Source organism: Juglans microcarpa x Juglans regia, chromosome 4D, assembly GCF_004785595.1.
Source record: "Juglans microcarpa x Juglans regia isolate MS1-56 chromosome 4D, Jm3101_v1.0, whole genome shotgun sequence".
NCBI classification, from domain to species: domain Eukaryota; kingdom Viridiplantae; phylum Streptophyta; class Magnoliopsida; order Fagales; family Juglandaceae; genus Juglans; species Juglans microcarpa x Juglans regia.
The window spans coordinates 34,923,144-34,941,520 of NC_054600.1; the positions used below are offsets into that span (position 1 = coordinate 34,923,144).

Here is an 18,377-nt window from a genome sequence, read left to right on the forward strand (position 1 = left end):
ATGTGCAATTACCTATTTTTTAGTTGCAAAAACCCAAGGGCCAAGGCTGTGAAAAATAATGCTTTTTTAATGTGTAATGAAGCGACCAAACGTTTGTTAAAGAAAGATGACTGCACTATGGTCAGAGCTAGAATCCCAACAAATCAGGAATTCCAACAAGCTCGATACACCACTTCGACGAATTCTTTTGCAATAGCTTCAATAGAACGAGCTCTAAATTTATGAATTTTAGAGGCAATTACATCAATGGGGACTGAATAATCGAAATGGGGACTTAGGGTTAGGGAGAAGGGATGAACGGAAGATAGAAGAAAGCTTACAGAAGGAAAAAAAAAAAACTTAGAATTTGCTTACGAAAAGCTTACGAACAGGAAGTTAAGGAAAAAACTTAGAAAAAAGCTTACGGAAGGAAGAAACTTAGAATTTGCTTACGGGAAGGAAGCTTGAGGAAAAAACTTAGAAAAAATTTGGAAGAAAGCTTACCGAAGGAAGAACAAAGCAAATTTGCTTTCATCTCCCAGTTGTGCAGAAAATTGAGAATGAAACACACGTTTTATTTATCCGATGTGACGATTACATATCGGTTGTACTGGCCGGTTGCATTCAGCATTTTTGATAAACAGTGCTGTATAAATAGTAAGCAGAGGAAATGTAAACCAAATAATGGAAGTGGAAAAATTGAGAGAGAGAGAGAGAGAGAGAGAGAGAGAGAGAGAGAGACTTACCGGCCCGATGTATGGGGTGGGAAAGGATGCTAAAACGGGATGTAGGGGCTAGGAAACTCAAAGCATACTAAACAGGGGACTGAATGGGACATGATGAATGGCAGTGCAACTGAGAGTTTATGAAAAGAAAATAAAAACTAAAGTGGCATGATGACACGTCAGTATTCGATCTTTTGTGGGATTCTTGTGTGGCCGTAGCGGCTCTCTTATCCATAATACGTGCATCTTAAAATTAGTCAAAATGTTGTTTCTGAAAATCCGATGCCAATAAAAAAAAATTAAAAAGAACGAGGAGCCAACGTTCGCTGTAATTGATCGGGTTAAATACAACCTGGGTATAAAAACTGGCGCAAAATAAATTTATAATTTGATATAATTTGATTTATCTTAAAAAAAAATATGTTTATAATCTAATGTACTACATCAAATTATATCAATTTATGAATTTAAGTTCTCTTTGTAACTCCAAATGTATTATTTTAGTTTAGAAAAATTTTATTCATCATTCCATATACTACATTTTTTTATTTTTTTTATTTGTTAATATTATCAAAATGTATGATATATGAATAATGAGTAGAAGAATGCAATAAATTTAAGAAGAATAAAACTATAAAAAAAATTTAAAAAAATGTTATTTGTGGTGTGTGGTGTGTGTGGATGATAAGTAATAAAATTCTTTAGTTTATGATGTCATATTTGATATGGAGACATTTCAAAATGTATCCGATCATGAATATAAATCTATGTGATAATGAATCATACCATTTTTTCTTAAGGAAAAAAAATTTTGATAGTTAAAATATTTATTTAAATAAAATAATGGAGAAAAAAAAATTAAAAAGGGAGGTGGAGAAGGTCCAAAAAATCCTCACTTTAAGAGCATTGGCATTGACTTCATCAAAAGCCTAGCAAAATGTAAAATACGATGAATTTCATCAAAAAATAACTGTATTGGATTAGCTAAAGAGATAAGTGTGAAATTTTTAGTTACAGTAAATGCATATGTTTCTTCAAATTTGAAGGGTTATTGTTCACTCACCAATGATCTTTTTTATTTACGTTTAATCTCTAATGGTCTTTTTTATTTACGTTTAATCTCCAACCGTCTTATAATAATAATGTAAGAATCAAATTAAATTATTAATTAACACATGATTAGTGTAATTATAAAATATGAAAAAAAAATAAGATATTATTATTAAAAAAAATAGTATTATATTATTATTTTAATGAATTCAATAACTAATCTAATGTAGAGTTATAAATAAAGAAGTTTTAGATATATAAAAAATATATATTTTTTATCAAAATTTAAAGATAAATTTGATGAGTCTAATATTAATATATTTTTTATTAAAATTTAAAGATAAATTTGATGAGTCCAATACTAATATTCTTAGTGGAGTACCGATCTCCAAGCTAGTGTGCAGTGAGGACCGATCTCCAAGCTACTCGTCACCAATACAAAACGAGATGGAAGTCAACAACTTGTATTTATGAATAAGAAATTTGAAGCTTAAATTATGAAATTAGATATCGATGGCATTAATACAATGCAACGAGATTGTTTTTAAAGTCTTCATAATGAAATTTACAAGGTTTTAAAGAATAAGTTTGCAATTATATCTATATATGATAATCCATCAATATCTTTTGGAGGTGTGTAACCTTTCGTCCAATCTATGTCGATATTGTAATTAACATTAATATAAATTTAATGCAAAATTTTGAATATCGTTTCGATCAACATACTAAAATGAAATATTTTGATACCAATACCATTTCAGAATAATCTATATATAAATAAATTAATTATATATATAATTATATTTCAAAATTAATTCTAAAAACAATATATTATTATTATATATATTATTAAAATTAAAAGGAAAGCCCCCGAGGGCTTCACCCCTTGTGTCTCACAGATTCATAAGAAAACTCTATTTATAGTCCGGTCTACTTTTTACACTTCACACGAAAATTCATCTGACAAATCGGTTCATGTTCAACCTCTACTCCAATTCAAAATTTATTTGTTCTCCCAAAACTCATTTTCCTCTTTTGCAAATCCTAAATCACCTCTCTCCCGCGTCGACACTTTCTCTCTCTCTCTCTCGCCTTACCCTCCCTCACCATCTCTCGCTTCTCCCTCCTTGAATCAGTTCTCTTTTTTCTTAGTTTTTTAGTTTGGGTTTCTATTGGAGGCTTGAGAGTTTGATCATGGATGATGTGTATGCAAAGCTCATTGAGAGAATGATGGATTTTTTTTTTAATTGCGTGTACTACTCGCCTGAAGAAGACGACGAAAATTTCATCTTTCATCTTTTTGCTTTGCTTCTTCTTTTTTCTTTCTTTGATTTTTACGTTTTCATTTTTGCATTTTAACAAATCCCCATAAACTTCTGATATTGCCTAGGGGAGGAAGAACGTGGGCGTGGGGGAGGGGGAATAAATTCGAAACGCACATTTGGCCTTTGGGTAAAAAAAAAAAAAAAACCATATCACTATTTCGTGTGGTGTATGAGAAAAAAGTGGTATGTGTATAGAAGAATTCCGGATTCATATAAGATCTTGCAGGCGTGTGTAGATGCAATATTATCTACTCTATTAAAATTTATTTTTTTCCGATTAATTTAAAAAAATAATGATGTATATAAAATTTTTTGTACATGCTTTGGTATGAAAAGACTCGACACAAACTTTTTATCAAGTTTGACGGTGTGAGCTATTTAAAAGGTCTGACGGTAACATGAGGTTATGAAAAAAATCGAAAACCCTTCTGAGTCCAACTTTATAGAAAACCCTTGTTAGTAACCTTAATTACAAAATTGTCATGCCACTGTGTTTTATATACCGGACCGAAATTTGCATACCGGACGAAACATCTGAAACTGACTGGTATTGACCGAACACATCAAAATGGCTAGTGTTTGACCCGGTACGAAATTTAGACATCCTTTGTGCCGATTACTGTTCTAGCATGGTAAATTCCGACCATTATGGCACGATATTTAAAACTTTGGTTTAATTTTAACGTACATTTTGTCTAATTTAGTGCCTACTCCGGCATGTGCAATATAAAATACACGTGGTTGGACAACAATTATGTGACCATATGTGCCTGGTTTAGGCACATTTAGTTTTGTGATTGAGTATTGTTTTTATTTTTGGTAATGTGTTGAAATGTTATGAACAAAATGTAACATTTTGTTGATTACCAAACTATGAGTTTGTGTTGAAAATATAAAGACCAGACATGCTGATTTTGTGATTGCCCATAGTTCAATCTCTCTCGATTGTCTTTGTTTTTAATTTTTGGTGATAGACAATGTTTTAATTACCTGTTGTGGATTGTAACACTGCTGCTGCATCCGAGTGGATTTGCTATTCATGAAAGCTTGGACTTGTTTCTTGCATCTGCTATTCTATTAATGGAAAGGTAGTGAAAGCCACTAGATGAAATTTAAGCACTTTTTTCCTTGACAAATACCCATTACTACACTAGTTCAAAATAACTGGATTTTGTCAGCCAATGAAATTAAATCTTATGATTGGTAGAATTGTAAAATATGATAACAAATAAATTAGAAACAAATAATATTACTAAATTAATAATAATTTATTATTATTATTTTGATTAATAGATGAATAATTCAATATGAATTTTGAGTGGAATAACAAAATGCAAAATCATTTGATATTATCCAAATTATGACTTTGTATTTATATAATCCAATAAGAGTGCTCTGCTCTTAATTCTATTCTGGACGTGTCTTCAAATAAAAGAGTATTGTCCACCATACACTATAACACCATAACATTAAGCTAACACCATTAACTCAACATTCAACTAACACCGTTAACTTAGATTATCGATATGAAAAAGAAAATATTCATCGCCAAAATGTAATGTAACACCCCTTTCCGTAGGCTAAGAGTGTCACATATTTTTCATAAAAATAAAATCCGGCAAGAGATCTCAAATTTTATAAATGAAATCATCAATTTATTTTGTAGAAAATGTATAATAAAAAGTCTTCCAAAAAAACATTAAATGAAATAAACTGAACGAAACTCATGTCATAAAAACATGTTTTATTTTAGAAAGTCTGAACAAAAATTTAATGCTCATTCTACTCCTGGCCTGTCTGCTCGTATTCATCATCATCACCTGGATGGTTTAAAACATGAAAATAAACAAAAATGAGTCGAAGACTCGGCAATGAATCTATCACAACGTAAACATACTAAATATAAAGTTTTCATAAAAATTTTCATGCTGAGAGTTTAAAAATTCATGACTGTTCATACTGATGCTCATGCTATGTATGACTGATTTAACTGACTGATTTGACTGATTAATCTAACTGGCCAACACACTTAACCCTGTGTGTGAGGTTGTGCACCGACCCCACGTCCCGCTGTAGCAAGGGGAGCCGCTGATAGTATTCTGACATACTATGGTGGACCACGACTGAGTTCATGGCTTGCACATCCACCCTGAAACTGAAATGCATTGGTACCATGCATTTGAATGGTCATCTTATTAACTGATCTGATCTTATCTTTCACTTGAAGTTAAGATGGCTTACATGTTTTATACACATGAGATGCATGACATGATACATACATAATTATAATTTCTGAATCTGAACATGTGACGCCCCGACTCCCACGTACAAAAAACAAGGGAATCGTGACGTCAGGATGGTGACAACACGGTCACGCATCCCAACGAAATGTGCTCAAGTGTGTGTGCAACATGCAAAGGTGCACAATAAAAGTCGCAGCGGATAATATAAATAAGTCAACTAAGTACCATAAATTTAAATACAAATATTCAACACAATTTATCTTTAAAAATATACAGTCATCCCAAATATAATACAAAAGGTAAATACATAAATTGATAAAAACATAACTCACTAAACAGGAGCAATCCCAGATCACTCCTCCAAGGGAGCCAAGCTAAGGCTCGTCATCATCATCTGCGATACCATAAAATGGTACCACAGGTAAGTATAAACCAAACAACTCTCGGGATAAAAATACATTAATGCAACCAACAATACGACAAAATACATTTAGTCATAAAATACCATTTTTCCCAGAAAAATGATTATTTCCAACACACGCCAAAAATCCCATTTTGGCCCAAAATATCCGTAAAACATTTTCCCATAAAATGATTCACACAAACAATCCATTTATCGGACACTGTAGGCGGGAATCGCAGGCGGGACTCTACCACCGTCCCTGCTTACCACCATCCCCGCTTACCACCATCCCTACCGCGTGCACCGTAGGAGGGAATCACAGGCGGGACACAACCACCATCCCTGCTTACCACCATCCCTATCGCGTGCACTGTAGGCGGGAATCATAGGCGGGACTCTACCACCATCCCTGCTTACCACCATCCCTACAGTTCCTTTACACACAATGAATACTTAACAGAGCACTGTAGGTGGGAATCACAGGCGGGACTCTACCACCATCCCTACAGTCTCTTTTCCTTTTACTCATATGAAAATCCAATTCCAATAAATACATGAACATGTATGCAATCATGCGAAAACCCAGTTTTCTTTACAAATATGATCATGCATGCAATATGCGATGTACATGAACAAGCCATAACCAACAACCAACAACCACAATTCACAATGCAAACAAACACACAACTCCGTCCACAATCCATCCGACCCCCGAAACTCCTCGGACTCAGTCCGGCAAAACAAACCAATTCACAGATAATATGTGTTAGTGCAAAAATATATTTAAATCACGAAAGTTCTTTAAGAAAAATACTTACAGTGCAATATAACAATTTTCGAAGGATCACGAAGTTACAAGTGGTGATGTCTGAGCAACACTACAGTGTAAAATACACTGTGGCCGTGGGTCACAGATACCCACTTTTCAACAAGGACAAACGAAGACCCAAAAATGGTAGGGTAGGGCCTAGGGAGGTCGGTGAAACCAATGGTGGTGGTGGTTTGCCGTGGGTGGCGGCGAAATGGGCGGTAGAAGACCAAAATGCCCAAATCGGAAATGTAGATGGTGGAGCTTCACCGGTGACGGATCGGAGGGGGGTTGGGTCCAATGGGTTGCCAAGAGGTCGGGGATGAAGTGGTAGGAAAATGGTGGCCAATGGCGGCGCAACGGCGGAAAGAGTGCCGCAGCTTCGAAGGGCTACTGGTGGTTAACGGCGGCACGGATGGAGATGAGGTTGGTGGGGTGAGGTCGCCGGCGGCTGGGGAAGCTAGCGGGCTGGGCGGTGAAGGCCACCGCCGGCTCACGGCGGCGCTGGAGTGAAGGTGGCCCGCTGCTTCGTGGGGTGCGTGTGGGCTACCGGCGGCGAGGTAGGGGCTGAGATTTGGGAGGTGAGGTCGCCGGAGGGAGGGGAGCTGGTCGGCCGGGCGGTGTCGCGCGATGGCGGCGGGCTGGGGGAGAGGAAGAACGGACGGAGAGAGAGGGAGGGAGAGGGAGTTGCGCGGGGAGGGAAAAATAAAGAAGAAAAAGAAAAGAAAGAAAAGAAAAATGAAGGAAAGAAAAATGGAGGGAAAAGAAATGAGGTCCAATCCTCATAACTTGGGTCACAAAAATGATCCAACGGAGATGATTTTAAAACCACAAGTTAAATAAAATAATTTAAACGTAATGGTAAAGTCAAATTGAAATAATTAAATCCCACAGTAATTAATTTAAATATTAAAAGCAATTTAAATGCATAACAATAAATAAATATTAGGAAAGCACATAAAATAATTTTCACCAAATTAAAATCATAGAAATAAACTTACTAAAAATCCAACCAATTTTAAAATAAGAGGATAAATTTTTGAACAATCAAAAATAATCTTTCAGTAAAAATACACTGAAATACGGGGTGTTACAGAACATGATGCGGAATGACATGATCGTATGCTATGCTGGATGATATGTTTGCATATGACATGAGTGATTCATAAATAATGGCTGTCAATGAACTAGCTTGAATAATAGTTATATATAAGCTAAACTGTGATGATCCTAATTTATGATCAAATTACTTACCTCACTGCGTGTCTTCTTGAATAACATTTCGTAACTTGAGACCTATACGAAATAATAACTATCACTAAATTGGTTTGGAAACACGTACTAATATCTTACTTAATTAAATCTACAATCTAAAAGATAATGTTAAACAATTCAATAAATCTTAGTATCTAAATTACTAAAAATACTAATTTATAATTTAGATGAATACTCAACTATTTCAAAATAATTCATAAAACTTAAATTCTTAAACTAAGTTTCAGTTCTTAACATAATTATTAAATCTTATAAGAAACCTAATAAACTTTATTAAATATTCTTAACATCATAATTTTATTAAATTCTTAACATAATAATTTTATTAAATTCTACTGTATAGACAAATGAATATTAACAAAATATTCGTAAAACATCTTTATAAAATAACCTTTGACTACTATATTTATTTAAAAAAAAAACTGACTTTTAAAAATATAAAGCCCAATAAAACTAATAAACTGCTAATAAAATAAAATCAATTACAAATTAAAATACAAGTTCATTTAAAATAATTAGAATGGTTTATGTAAAAACATACAACCTGGCCCATAATATAATACTGTACTACATGAGCCCAACAAAAAAATGAGCTCAACACACGTGCAAGGCCTAGGGCCCAAGGCCCATTAAAACTCACGGGTTTCTGCTGAAACCGAAAACACACTGGCTAAAACCAACGACAGAGAGCTTGTGAGAGAGGGAGAAGTTCTGCGATGGAGCTTACCGAAAGAGGTTTGAGTGCGACGGCGACCCCGAGTGGTAAGGAGAGACCAACGACGCGACTGGGAGTTCCTATGGTGGTGCGGCACCGAGTGAGGGAGAGAGAAAGAGAGTTTAAAGAGAGAAACTGTGCTAACCGAGAACTACCGAAACCAAAACAAAGGCTGGAGACGGTCGAGATCTTACCGGAAGGGAGTGGGTTCGCTAGGGCTGAGCTGGTCGGCAATTTCTGGTTCCACGGGTGGTGCTTCGACGTCCTATGGTGGTCGGCAGCGGTTGGGAAGAACCTAAGGCTTAAATGGCAGTATTTTGATACTCTGAATATTTCAGAAGCAGATGATTTGGAGTGGCTCACGAGTTACTCCTCTCGTACGAGGTAAGCGATATTTATAAGTGTAGAAGATAGAGAAATAAAAGGAAATCTTAGGGAAGTAGAGATGTGTATGTGACTGAGAGTGTAGACGTGCGGAGTGGAAATCGTTACTCACTAATAGAGTCGACTTTCACTAGAATTTAAATTTACTAAGCTAGGGATAAGGCTGAAAATAAGGTTAGAATTTCAAATTTGACAAAAAGTGGGATGAAACCTACGGGTTGGTGGTTTAAAGTGTTTAACTAAGAGGCTAAAACCAATAGATAAGGTTCGGTGGAGACAGAGAAAATAAAAACTAAACTCTAGTAAATTCAAATAAAATTATAATAGTAATTGTTAAAAAAATAAAATAAATATAAATTATGATAAAACTATAATAAAATAAAATTTTTTAGAAAATTTAGTCATATACCCTAAAACCAAAACTAGTATGTTACATGTAATAAGTGCAATTCAATGATTCAATAACTACAAAGTTGGCAGTCAGAATAATTACTCCCCGTTTTGTTCTTTGTTCAGCAATTCAAACCGAGTATTACAAATAGAAAGAAAGGGGAAGTTGGAGAAAAAAACGAAATTATTTTTTATCTTTTGTTGGCGATAAATCATTATTGGCGTCCGTATTTACCATAGGTTTACTACTTTTTACTATTTTTTTTATTTTTTTACTTAATAATTAAAGAAGTAACTATTAATTAAGTTGTATATTTTTTTAATTTTTTTTAATGATTAAAAATGTTAAAAAATACTTAAAAAATAATAATAAAAAATAAAAAATTTAAATACACCATAAAATAATAAAATAGTGATACGAGGAGAGTAAACATATCATAATCCTTTGTTTTGGAACGAATGTTTGGGATTCCCAAGGGAATTTCTCATTCTGGATGCGTCCTAATTTTTCAATGCAAAATGATAAAATATAATAAAAAATGCTTTTTAGCTCCTTAAAATTATTGTTTGAATATTTTAAAATTTTTTAATTTTTAATTTTTAATTTTTGTACTTAATGATTAAATAAGTGTGAAATTATATAATTTTTTTAATAATTAAGAATATTAAAAAAATAGAACAATAAATTTAGGACTAGTTTGGATTAAAAAATAATATAAGATAATTTTAGATGAAAGATGAATGTTAAAAAAATATTATTAGAATATTATTTTTTAATATTATTATTATCTTAAAATTTTAAATATTAAATTGAGATTTAAAAAATTTAAATTATTTATTATATTTTATGTAAAATTTTAAAAAAATTAAATAATGTTAAAGAGAAGTCACTGTAGAAGTACACACTTTACACTTACTACATAGCTGTTTTAAGTTCTCTATTTTTTTTTTTAAATTTAAAAAATATATAATTTATATGATATCACATTATATATACAAAATGATTACTCTAAGCAATAATTTCTACCTGCATGTATTCTAGGAAAAAAATGCTACTTAGCCGAGAGAGAGAGAAATGGTGCCGACTCCAAGAGTCGCAAAAAGTCTTCCCCTCCCCATAAAACTTTCCCTCCAATTTCTAATTTCTGTCGGCTATTCAAAACGCCCCCACTCTCTCTCTCTCTCTCCCTCCCTCCCAAATGCGGCAGCAGTCACTCCTCCCTCTCTCATCACAATTAATTCCCAGTCTGTCCCGCCTCACCCTCTGCAACGCGTAGTAACACCGATCCCTATCCCGAGATGAAGAGCCTCTTCTTTAATGACCTCAGCTTCTCGCTCTCTCCTGTTAAATCCGATAGCCAACGCCTTCGTATCGCCGACATACTCGCAGACGAGGGCGAAGATTCTGATTTAGATTTTGGTATGGATAGGTGGCGGCGCAATGACGGGTCCACGAACCTACAGTGTTCTTCACCACGGCGGGTTGTTGCGCGGTGGCTGGCGGCGCTGAGGCGGATCAAGGAGACTAGGAATATCATGGTGCAGGGCCAGAAGACGGCGGAGGAGGAGGAGGAGGATGAGCGGCAAGTTAGAAAATTCGCTGGCGGGTCGATTCATGCAAAGCGCTCGATGAATGGTCTGGACGTGGTTGATTCCTCGCCTTTGGCTACAGAAAGTGAGGAGTCAGGTGAAAGGATTGAGTTTTTATTTTGTTCTTTTTTTAATTATATTAGTTCGGTTTGAGATTTTGTTGACACTTAGTTTCGTTTGATTTCTTAATTCATCTCAACTCATCATTACAATTTTTTTAAATTTCAATACAAAATGTAATAAATAATTTAATTTTTTTAAATCTTAAAATAATAATAATATTAAAAAATAATATTCTAATAATATTTTATTATCTCAACTTAACTCAACTCACTTCAACATCCAAACATACTCTTAACCTGTTGGCTTTCGAGATTTCTACTCAAATCTTTTGTCCGTGGTATTTAACGATTCTAATCAGGTGTTTCTATCCACTTTAAACCAGATCGTTAACAAAATAATCCAATATCCCATAGATGTAATTTAGGATATAAAGGGCGTACATGTTTTTTTATGGCCTATTTGGATAGAAAAATAATTTTATCTTATTTTATTAATATAACTTTTTAAATTTCTATACATAATATAATAAATAATTTAATTTTTTTAAATATTTAAATAATTATAATATTAAAAAATAATATTTTAATAATATTTTATTCAATTTTTAATTTTCATCTTTATCTCATCTCATTACTTAAAACTGTACAGAAGTGGTTGATTAAAAGACTCGGATATCAATGCGTGGAATTGAAAAAAATTGGAAACCGGCCCAAGGAGTATCGCCAGAATTGTATGTACATGCATGTTATCCTTCATTGGGATGTCATTGTTTCATCTGATACAATCCACTGTTTATGGACAGAAACCCATTTTTTAATTAATTGACCTATTGTTGCTGGTATTTTCATAAATCTAACACATTCATGTCGGCAAGAACAAATTATTTTAGTTTGTATTTATATTTGCACGTCTTTGTAAAGTAGAACTCCATCCACCCCACGAGCTACCATCAACCTCATGATCTACCACATTTTGCACCCATCACAATCTTTCAAAAACTCTCATTGGCATGACGCCATAGTCATTTTTTCAAGAGAGCTCAATTGAGCCACATTAAAATCCAGACCCTAATCCTCCCACAGAGACTGGAAAGTACATCTTAACCACTTTATCAAATGAAATCTAAACTCCTCCCTCGCATCACCTTACAAAAAGGTCGTAATTTTCTAAATGATCTGCTATACTTGCAGGAAGCGGGAAGGGGACAAAAAATAAGCAATAAAGCTTGACAAACTAGATAAACAACTACCATAAGGTTGCTATCATACGCCTTAATCCCTCTGAGTACCATTAAATAAATCAAACATATGAGTTTTCTTTGGTAATACTACCTATTTAATAGCAATAACAATCTCCATATGACTAAAATGCTTTGGGATGTTATAAAGGCCCGGTGGACCGTGTCTGATTTTTCTTCCCTTCTCTCTCACAGTTATTTTTTTCTATTGCTATATGTGATTTAAAGCTTCTAACGTTTCCAGTATATCCAGGGCGTTGCAGAAAAGATGCTTCTTTCAACTTGGGAGTTGGGTGTAGTTTGCTCTATCTCATTGCAGCAAGTAAAAATGAACTTACGAAGATGGTGGAGGTTCGAAAGCAAGTGGAAACACTTCTTCTTAATGTCAAAGAAGAATTGAAAAGGAAGGATGCAGAGTTTAAGGCATTCGAATCAAATTTCACTGTTGCCTATTCCACCAGTGATGTACTAGAAAGTCCAAACTCTAACAGCAGGGTTTCACGGCAGTCGCAAACCACATCACATGTTTTACCAATTTCGGAAACAATTTTGATGCATGATCAGCCTTTGAAATGTAATTCACTTCAACAAGAGGAGTACCTAGAAGGAATGGACGGACTTGAAGCAGAACTTGAAGCTGAGTTGGAGCGCTTGCAGATCCACTTGGAGAGAGAAAACTCGTTGAAGCATACACAGCAGCGAAAAACAAAGGTGAGTGGAGATTGTGGAAACCATCATATAAAGTTAATAAACAAATTTTAATGTCAATTACAGATGATCATCAACTTCATAGTATTCCTTTTTTCCTCGTTCTGCTTGTATTTTGCCAGTGGATTTCTTCGTTCTGCTCTGATATTACAAATAGGCTGCAAATACCCACACTAGAAGTAACACAAATCTGATGTGGGAAAAAGTTCTTTTGCAACCTTAATTCATCAACTTTGTATATGTTAATGGCCATTTAGAAATGCCATTCGGTTCGTACATAATTCAAGACCAATAAGAAAAAAGGGCCCCTTATTTTTCGGTTAGAAATTTTTGCCGAGGTCCCAACATTGTGGTGACTTCGCCTTTATTTTTCTTCTGAATAGTCTTTAGTATGGCGTTCTATACCAGTTTTTTCGATTCGTTCTCTGAATATTTGTAAACTAAGAACCGCAGGTGACTGTTAAGGACATAGCATCTGTCAGAAGCCCTAGTTTGAGTTTTGGCGAAGTGATTGACACTCAAAATCCCGGTACCAAAGTGCATTTTGGTGTTCAACCCACTGAACTTGAGAGCAGGTTGCATGAACTACTGGAAGCAAGACAGCAAGAACGGATAAAAGAACTAGAAGCTGCTCTGGAATGTGCCATGCACAAGCTTCGAGAGAAAGAAACAGAGGTTTCTTGGTGGAAAGGCACTGCAAGATTTATTTCCCAGCATGTTCCAGGGCCCTCGAGATTTGTTTCCCAACATGCTACAGAAACCTCTTAGCTATGGACATAAGCATCAAATTGTAAACAATAGTTTTTTGAGTGAGATTTTGATCAATCCACCATGCATGTGTAACTGTGCTTGGTGTTTAATGGTGAGTTACCTTTTCTATTTGGTTTTTTGTGTGGGACATAGTTTGCGGATTGTAAATGGGAAAAATAATAGTCCATAGATTCAATAAATACAACGGTGGGATTCAAGGAATTGAAGATCACTACTTTCTACCTCTTGGTCATTCTTCTTCTTGAACGAATTATTTCATCCGCCTTGAAAAATCTGGCGTCCCAACCCGAATCCAAAATTTACTGCATGTTGTTGTCGGAATGTTCTGATCGCGACCCCATTAGGTATGTATGACTTTTTAAAATCATCTTACATTTAATCCTCTGTTTGTCAGTTTAAATGAGAATTACAATTTCGGGCCGAAGTTGAGTATGGAGAATGACTATTATTTTTTTCTCGCGTTATGTTTGGTCAGTGAAATGATATCAGATAATTTACGAATAATAATAATAAAATATTAAATAATATTATAATAATAAATAGTAAGAAAAATTAATAAAAAAATATCGAATACCAACCATAGCTTAATTGGAGGTAGAGAGGGATGGGAAAGAAAATTAATATATTTTCTTGGAATGTATATCAATGACTTAAATTGGGTAAAGCGCTCTTTCACCATAAATTTTTGGTTCCTATCTGGTTTTCACGGTTAGCATGTTTGTTTGTTTATTTTTTCCTCACTTGTGGTTGGTGCTATGAGTCACGAGAGTGAAAGAATAAGGTCCAGCTTCACATATGGTGGTATGCATCTTCTTATTTCACCTCAACATTCTAATACTATTTGAATATAAATATTTTTAAATTTTTAATTATTAACTTTTCAATTTTTTATCTAATTATTATTAATCATTACAAGATTTTTAAATTTTTAAATAAAATATAAAATATAATTTAAATATTTCAAATTTTAAAACAAAATTAATATTTTAACTTTATAATATTTCTCTTTCATTTCTCAAAATCTTATAAAATATTTTAACTCAAATCATTTCACGACTATTCAAATTATCTCATTACTATTCACAAATTACTCATTACATTCCATCCCATTCTCTCTCAAATAAAATGATGTCAAAGAAAAGCAAGGATAGTGCAAGAAACAATGATATTTTTTAATCTAAATATTTTCTATAATTACGAGAGATAAACAATTGAGTGGAGATCACGAAGCAATTTATGAAGAAAGTAAAAATCCTTTGTTTCTATTGGGAAAAGTCAGCAAAGTTTTGAGGGTATCTTTTGCAAAGGGAAATTTTGAATAAGGATTTTGTTGGGCCCGTAAACCTGAAAAAAACATTTGCAGACGGCCGACGGACGAAACCCACGGACGGCGTTTAATATATTTATAGATTTTTATATATAAGATATATAAAAAGCTCTCCCTTCCGCCCTCGGGCAGCACCTCATTGCCTGGCTCTTCCTCTTCCACCGGGACAGGCCATAGCAGCGCAGTTTAAATTCACGGTATTTTATTTCTCTCATTGACTTTTTCTTTCTGTCCGACAACTAACAACAAGATGATTGACCTGGCAATTGACCTCTAAATATGGAAACGCGATTGATGTGGTTCTTATTTTTTCCCGCAATGTCAGAAATTTCGCATATCATCCACTTTTGCATTTTCTTCCTTCCTTTCTTTCTTCATTGTCAGTCTGTGACAAAAAAGAGAGAGGAAAAATCCGTGTTAAAATGTCGTCGTTATTACTGATTTTTTTTCTGGTATCTCATGGTATTGTTAGACAAAATCATATGGCAATGGCTCTCAACGATTCTGTTTCGGCGAATGCTCTGACGCTTGATTCGTTAAGAGATTCTTTGGTCAGACAAGAAGACACTATCATCTTCGCTCTGATTGAGCGGGCCCGGTTCCCTATCAATTCTCCGGCCTACAATCATTCTTACGCTAAGTTTCCTGGGCATTCTGGTTCCTTGGTTCAGTTTGTTGTTAGGGAAACCGAGGCCCTCCTAGCGAAGGTATGTGTCATTCCTCTAACAGAACTAAAGAAAAAATAAAATAAAATTGTAACGCTGAACATTACCATAGTGTCGGACCAGACAGCCTACTGGCAATTTTGGGCTTCTGTATTCTTTGCTTTTGGGTCGGACGTCCTTAAGTTTTGCATGATTGATAGTTCGATTGGCTAAAACGTTCGCAAAAATTATCAACTTCTGTCAAATCTACAGTTGGGCAGTCTTAATTTGAAACTATGAACGTTATAATGGTAAGTAAATAGGACCCTGTACTCCCTCCTTTACCCTGTTAAACGTAACTGGTACAGGATCTGAAAATCTTAGCCCTCAACTGTATTGCTTTGTTGTACATAATTCTTTACATATATAGTCTTTTATTGTGCATAGTTGTTGTATGACCTCGAATATTACAGGCTGGTAAATTTACAAACCCTGAAGAACATCCTTTTTTCCCTACTGACTTACCGCCATCCGAAGCGCCACCTTACAACTATACAAAGGTAATGATATGCCCCCAAAACTCTGGTTTTGCTTTTTAATTTTGTAAAGGTCGATTATTTTTGGATCTAATTCCAGCTATAGGTTTTGCACCCAGCAGCTGCTTCCATTAACATAAATAAGTCCATATGGAAAATGTATTTCGATGAATTGCTTGCTTTGTTTGCTACCCCTGGTGATGATGGCAATTATGCATCAACTGCTGCAAGCGACCTCGTGTGCTTACAGGTAAAGGTGCCGTGAACCTTTTCTTTGTGTTTTGCAGTGCCGTTTTTAAAGTAACCATCTTACTTCTCCCGAGTCCCTTTGACGCCCCTTCTTGTGCAAAGTTGACATTTTTCCCTTTAAAATTTTATACGAGAAGACGAGTTGCTGCTCAAGTATCCCTTTTTGTCCAAAGTTAACTTTCTTCTTTTTTATAATTTTAGTTGAGGTGGTAAGTTCAGGTTTTGAGAGCTCTGGATAGGGTGTCTTGATCATTGATTGATGTAACTCGCATTTTAACAAGGAATGGTATGATTATTACCTGTAGGCCCTCTCCAGAAGAATTCATTATGGAAAGTTTGTAGCTGAGGCGAAATTCAGAGAATCCCCTCGAGAATATGAGCCAGCAATTCGCTCTCAGGTACTACGGGTGCATCATTAAGCACCATAGTAGATAAAGCCTTGGTAGTTTATTTGCTCTGTTGTGATCTCAATGTGCATTAGCTATCTATTAAATTCATTATTGCCATATTGTGCTAGATTATCATTACTTATGATGCCAATGAGAGGCATTTCATAAGAATATATTAACTTTAATTTGTGTAGGCGCTAACTCCTGAAGGGAGAGAAGAAAATAAAATCATGTATTTCACAAGGATAACGTGTTTGGTTCTTTCAGGACAGAGATGCTTTGATGAAACTGCTGACAGTTGAGAGTGTGGAGGAGATGGTAAAAAAGAGAGTTGCCAAGAAGGCTATGGTGTTTGGACAAGAAGTTACATTGGACAATAACAACGCAAAAAAGGGGAAGTACAAGGTTGACCCGTCTGTTGTTTCTCGCCTTTATGCGGAGTGGGTAATGCCGCTCAACAAGCTTGTCCAAGTTGAGTATCTCCTGCGCCGCCTTGATTGAAGCCTATTTCCCATGTATCATTTTCTGCTATTTCAAGGCCGACATCATTCCATAAACTAGCGAATTAATCTACATTTATATTTAATAAAATGTATTCAATGAGTAGACTTACAGATGTATGAACAATTGCATTGTGAAAAATAATGAGTTTTGCTTGGCCATGGAGAATAATGTTATTTACCTGTAATAGGGAAAAAAAAAATACTGATGTTGAGTTTTGCTATGTATCATTTCATACACTATACTTATTTTTATTTTATTTATTTATTTTGATTTTATTTCTGCTAAACTAATTGAATTCTTCTATCCATCATCCATATAATACATATTTGATAATAAAAAAATTAAAAATTAAAAATTTATGTGCAGTGTGTGGTATAAAAATTTTTCATGATATTATCCTACTCTGGATTTGCGCAGCGTCAACAATTCCTAACGATTGTGATGGCATTTTGACCAAAATTGGGAGTGGACCAAATCTCCGATATTTAATTTTTCTTTGATGCCAATAATGCAAGGGATCGTCTTTGCAGTTGGAAGATAGTCAAATTTTTAATTAAGGAGCGTAAGAGATGCGGTACTCGCATTCTAGAAGAAAGTATCATATTATTAAAGTTGTTTGTATTCATTTTTTAAGCAATGCTGTATTTAATTTTATAATGTGCAAGTTTCGTATATTTTTTTTTTTAAAAAATGACGTTCATCATTAAAAAAATAAAATTTTTAAGTAGTTCTTAGATTTAAACAATTTTTTCAAAGTTAATGTGCGAGACTGACACATTCTAAGATTATAAATATTATTTTTCTCATTTTTCATAATGTGTGTATTTTGTAATAGAATAGGATTATTACGTATTAATATTTCTATTCAAAAGCTTTCCAGCTTAGTAATTATTATTATTATTACAAACATGATTTGAAAGTTGTAATGTCTGAATTATAGATGATGTACTAAAATCTTTTACCTTGCAGACATTTAAGATCATTAATACTCCTTGATTTGCGCATTTAAGATAGAAAAAATGGAGGTGGGATAGGTGTCAAATTGCATTGGTTGATTTAAAA

The 18,377-nt window shown here is 34.2% G+C and overlaps 2 protein-coding genes across 3 annotated transcripts; both read left to right on the forward strand.

Annotated features, from left to right (window-relative positions):
* Positions 1-10,446: 10,446 nt before the first annotated feature.
* On the forward strand, positions 10,447-13,864 carry LOC121259396 (protein POLAR LOCALIZATION DURING ASYMMETRIC DIVISION AND REDISTRIBUTION). Of its 2 annotated transcripts, none has more exons than XM_041160968.1 (3): positions 10,447-10,984; positions 12,432-12,898; positions 13,349-13,864. In XM_041160968.1, exons 1-3 carry the CDS (start codon positions 10,597-10,599, stop codon positions 13,661-13,663), a joined length of 1,170 nt encoding a protein of 389 aa, XP_041016902.1. In that variant the 5' UTR covers positions 10,447-10,596; the 3' UTR covers positions 13,664-13,864. The 2 variants fall into 2 exon arrangements, with proteins under 2 accessions (XP_041016902.1, XP_041016903.1); XM_041160969.1 differs by having other exon boundaries at positions 10,449-10,984; positions 12,441-12,898.
* A 1,154-nt stretch (positions 13,865-15,018) lies between these two features.
* LOC121259397 (chorismate mutase 2) lies at positions 15,019-17,425 on the forward strand. Its single transcript, XM_041160970.1, has 6 exons — positions 15,019-15,190; positions 15,466-15,700; positions 16,111-16,197; positions 16,280-16,423; positions 16,728-16,820; positions 17,079-17,425. The coding sequence occupies exons 2-6, from the start codon at positions 15,476-15,478 to the stop codon at positions 17,310-17,312; spliced, it is 783 nt and encodes a 260-aa protein (XP_041016904.1). The 5' UTR covers positions 15,019-15,190; positions 15,466-15,475; the 3' UTR covers positions 17,313-17,425.
* Positions 17,426-18,377: the final 952 nt, after the last annotated feature.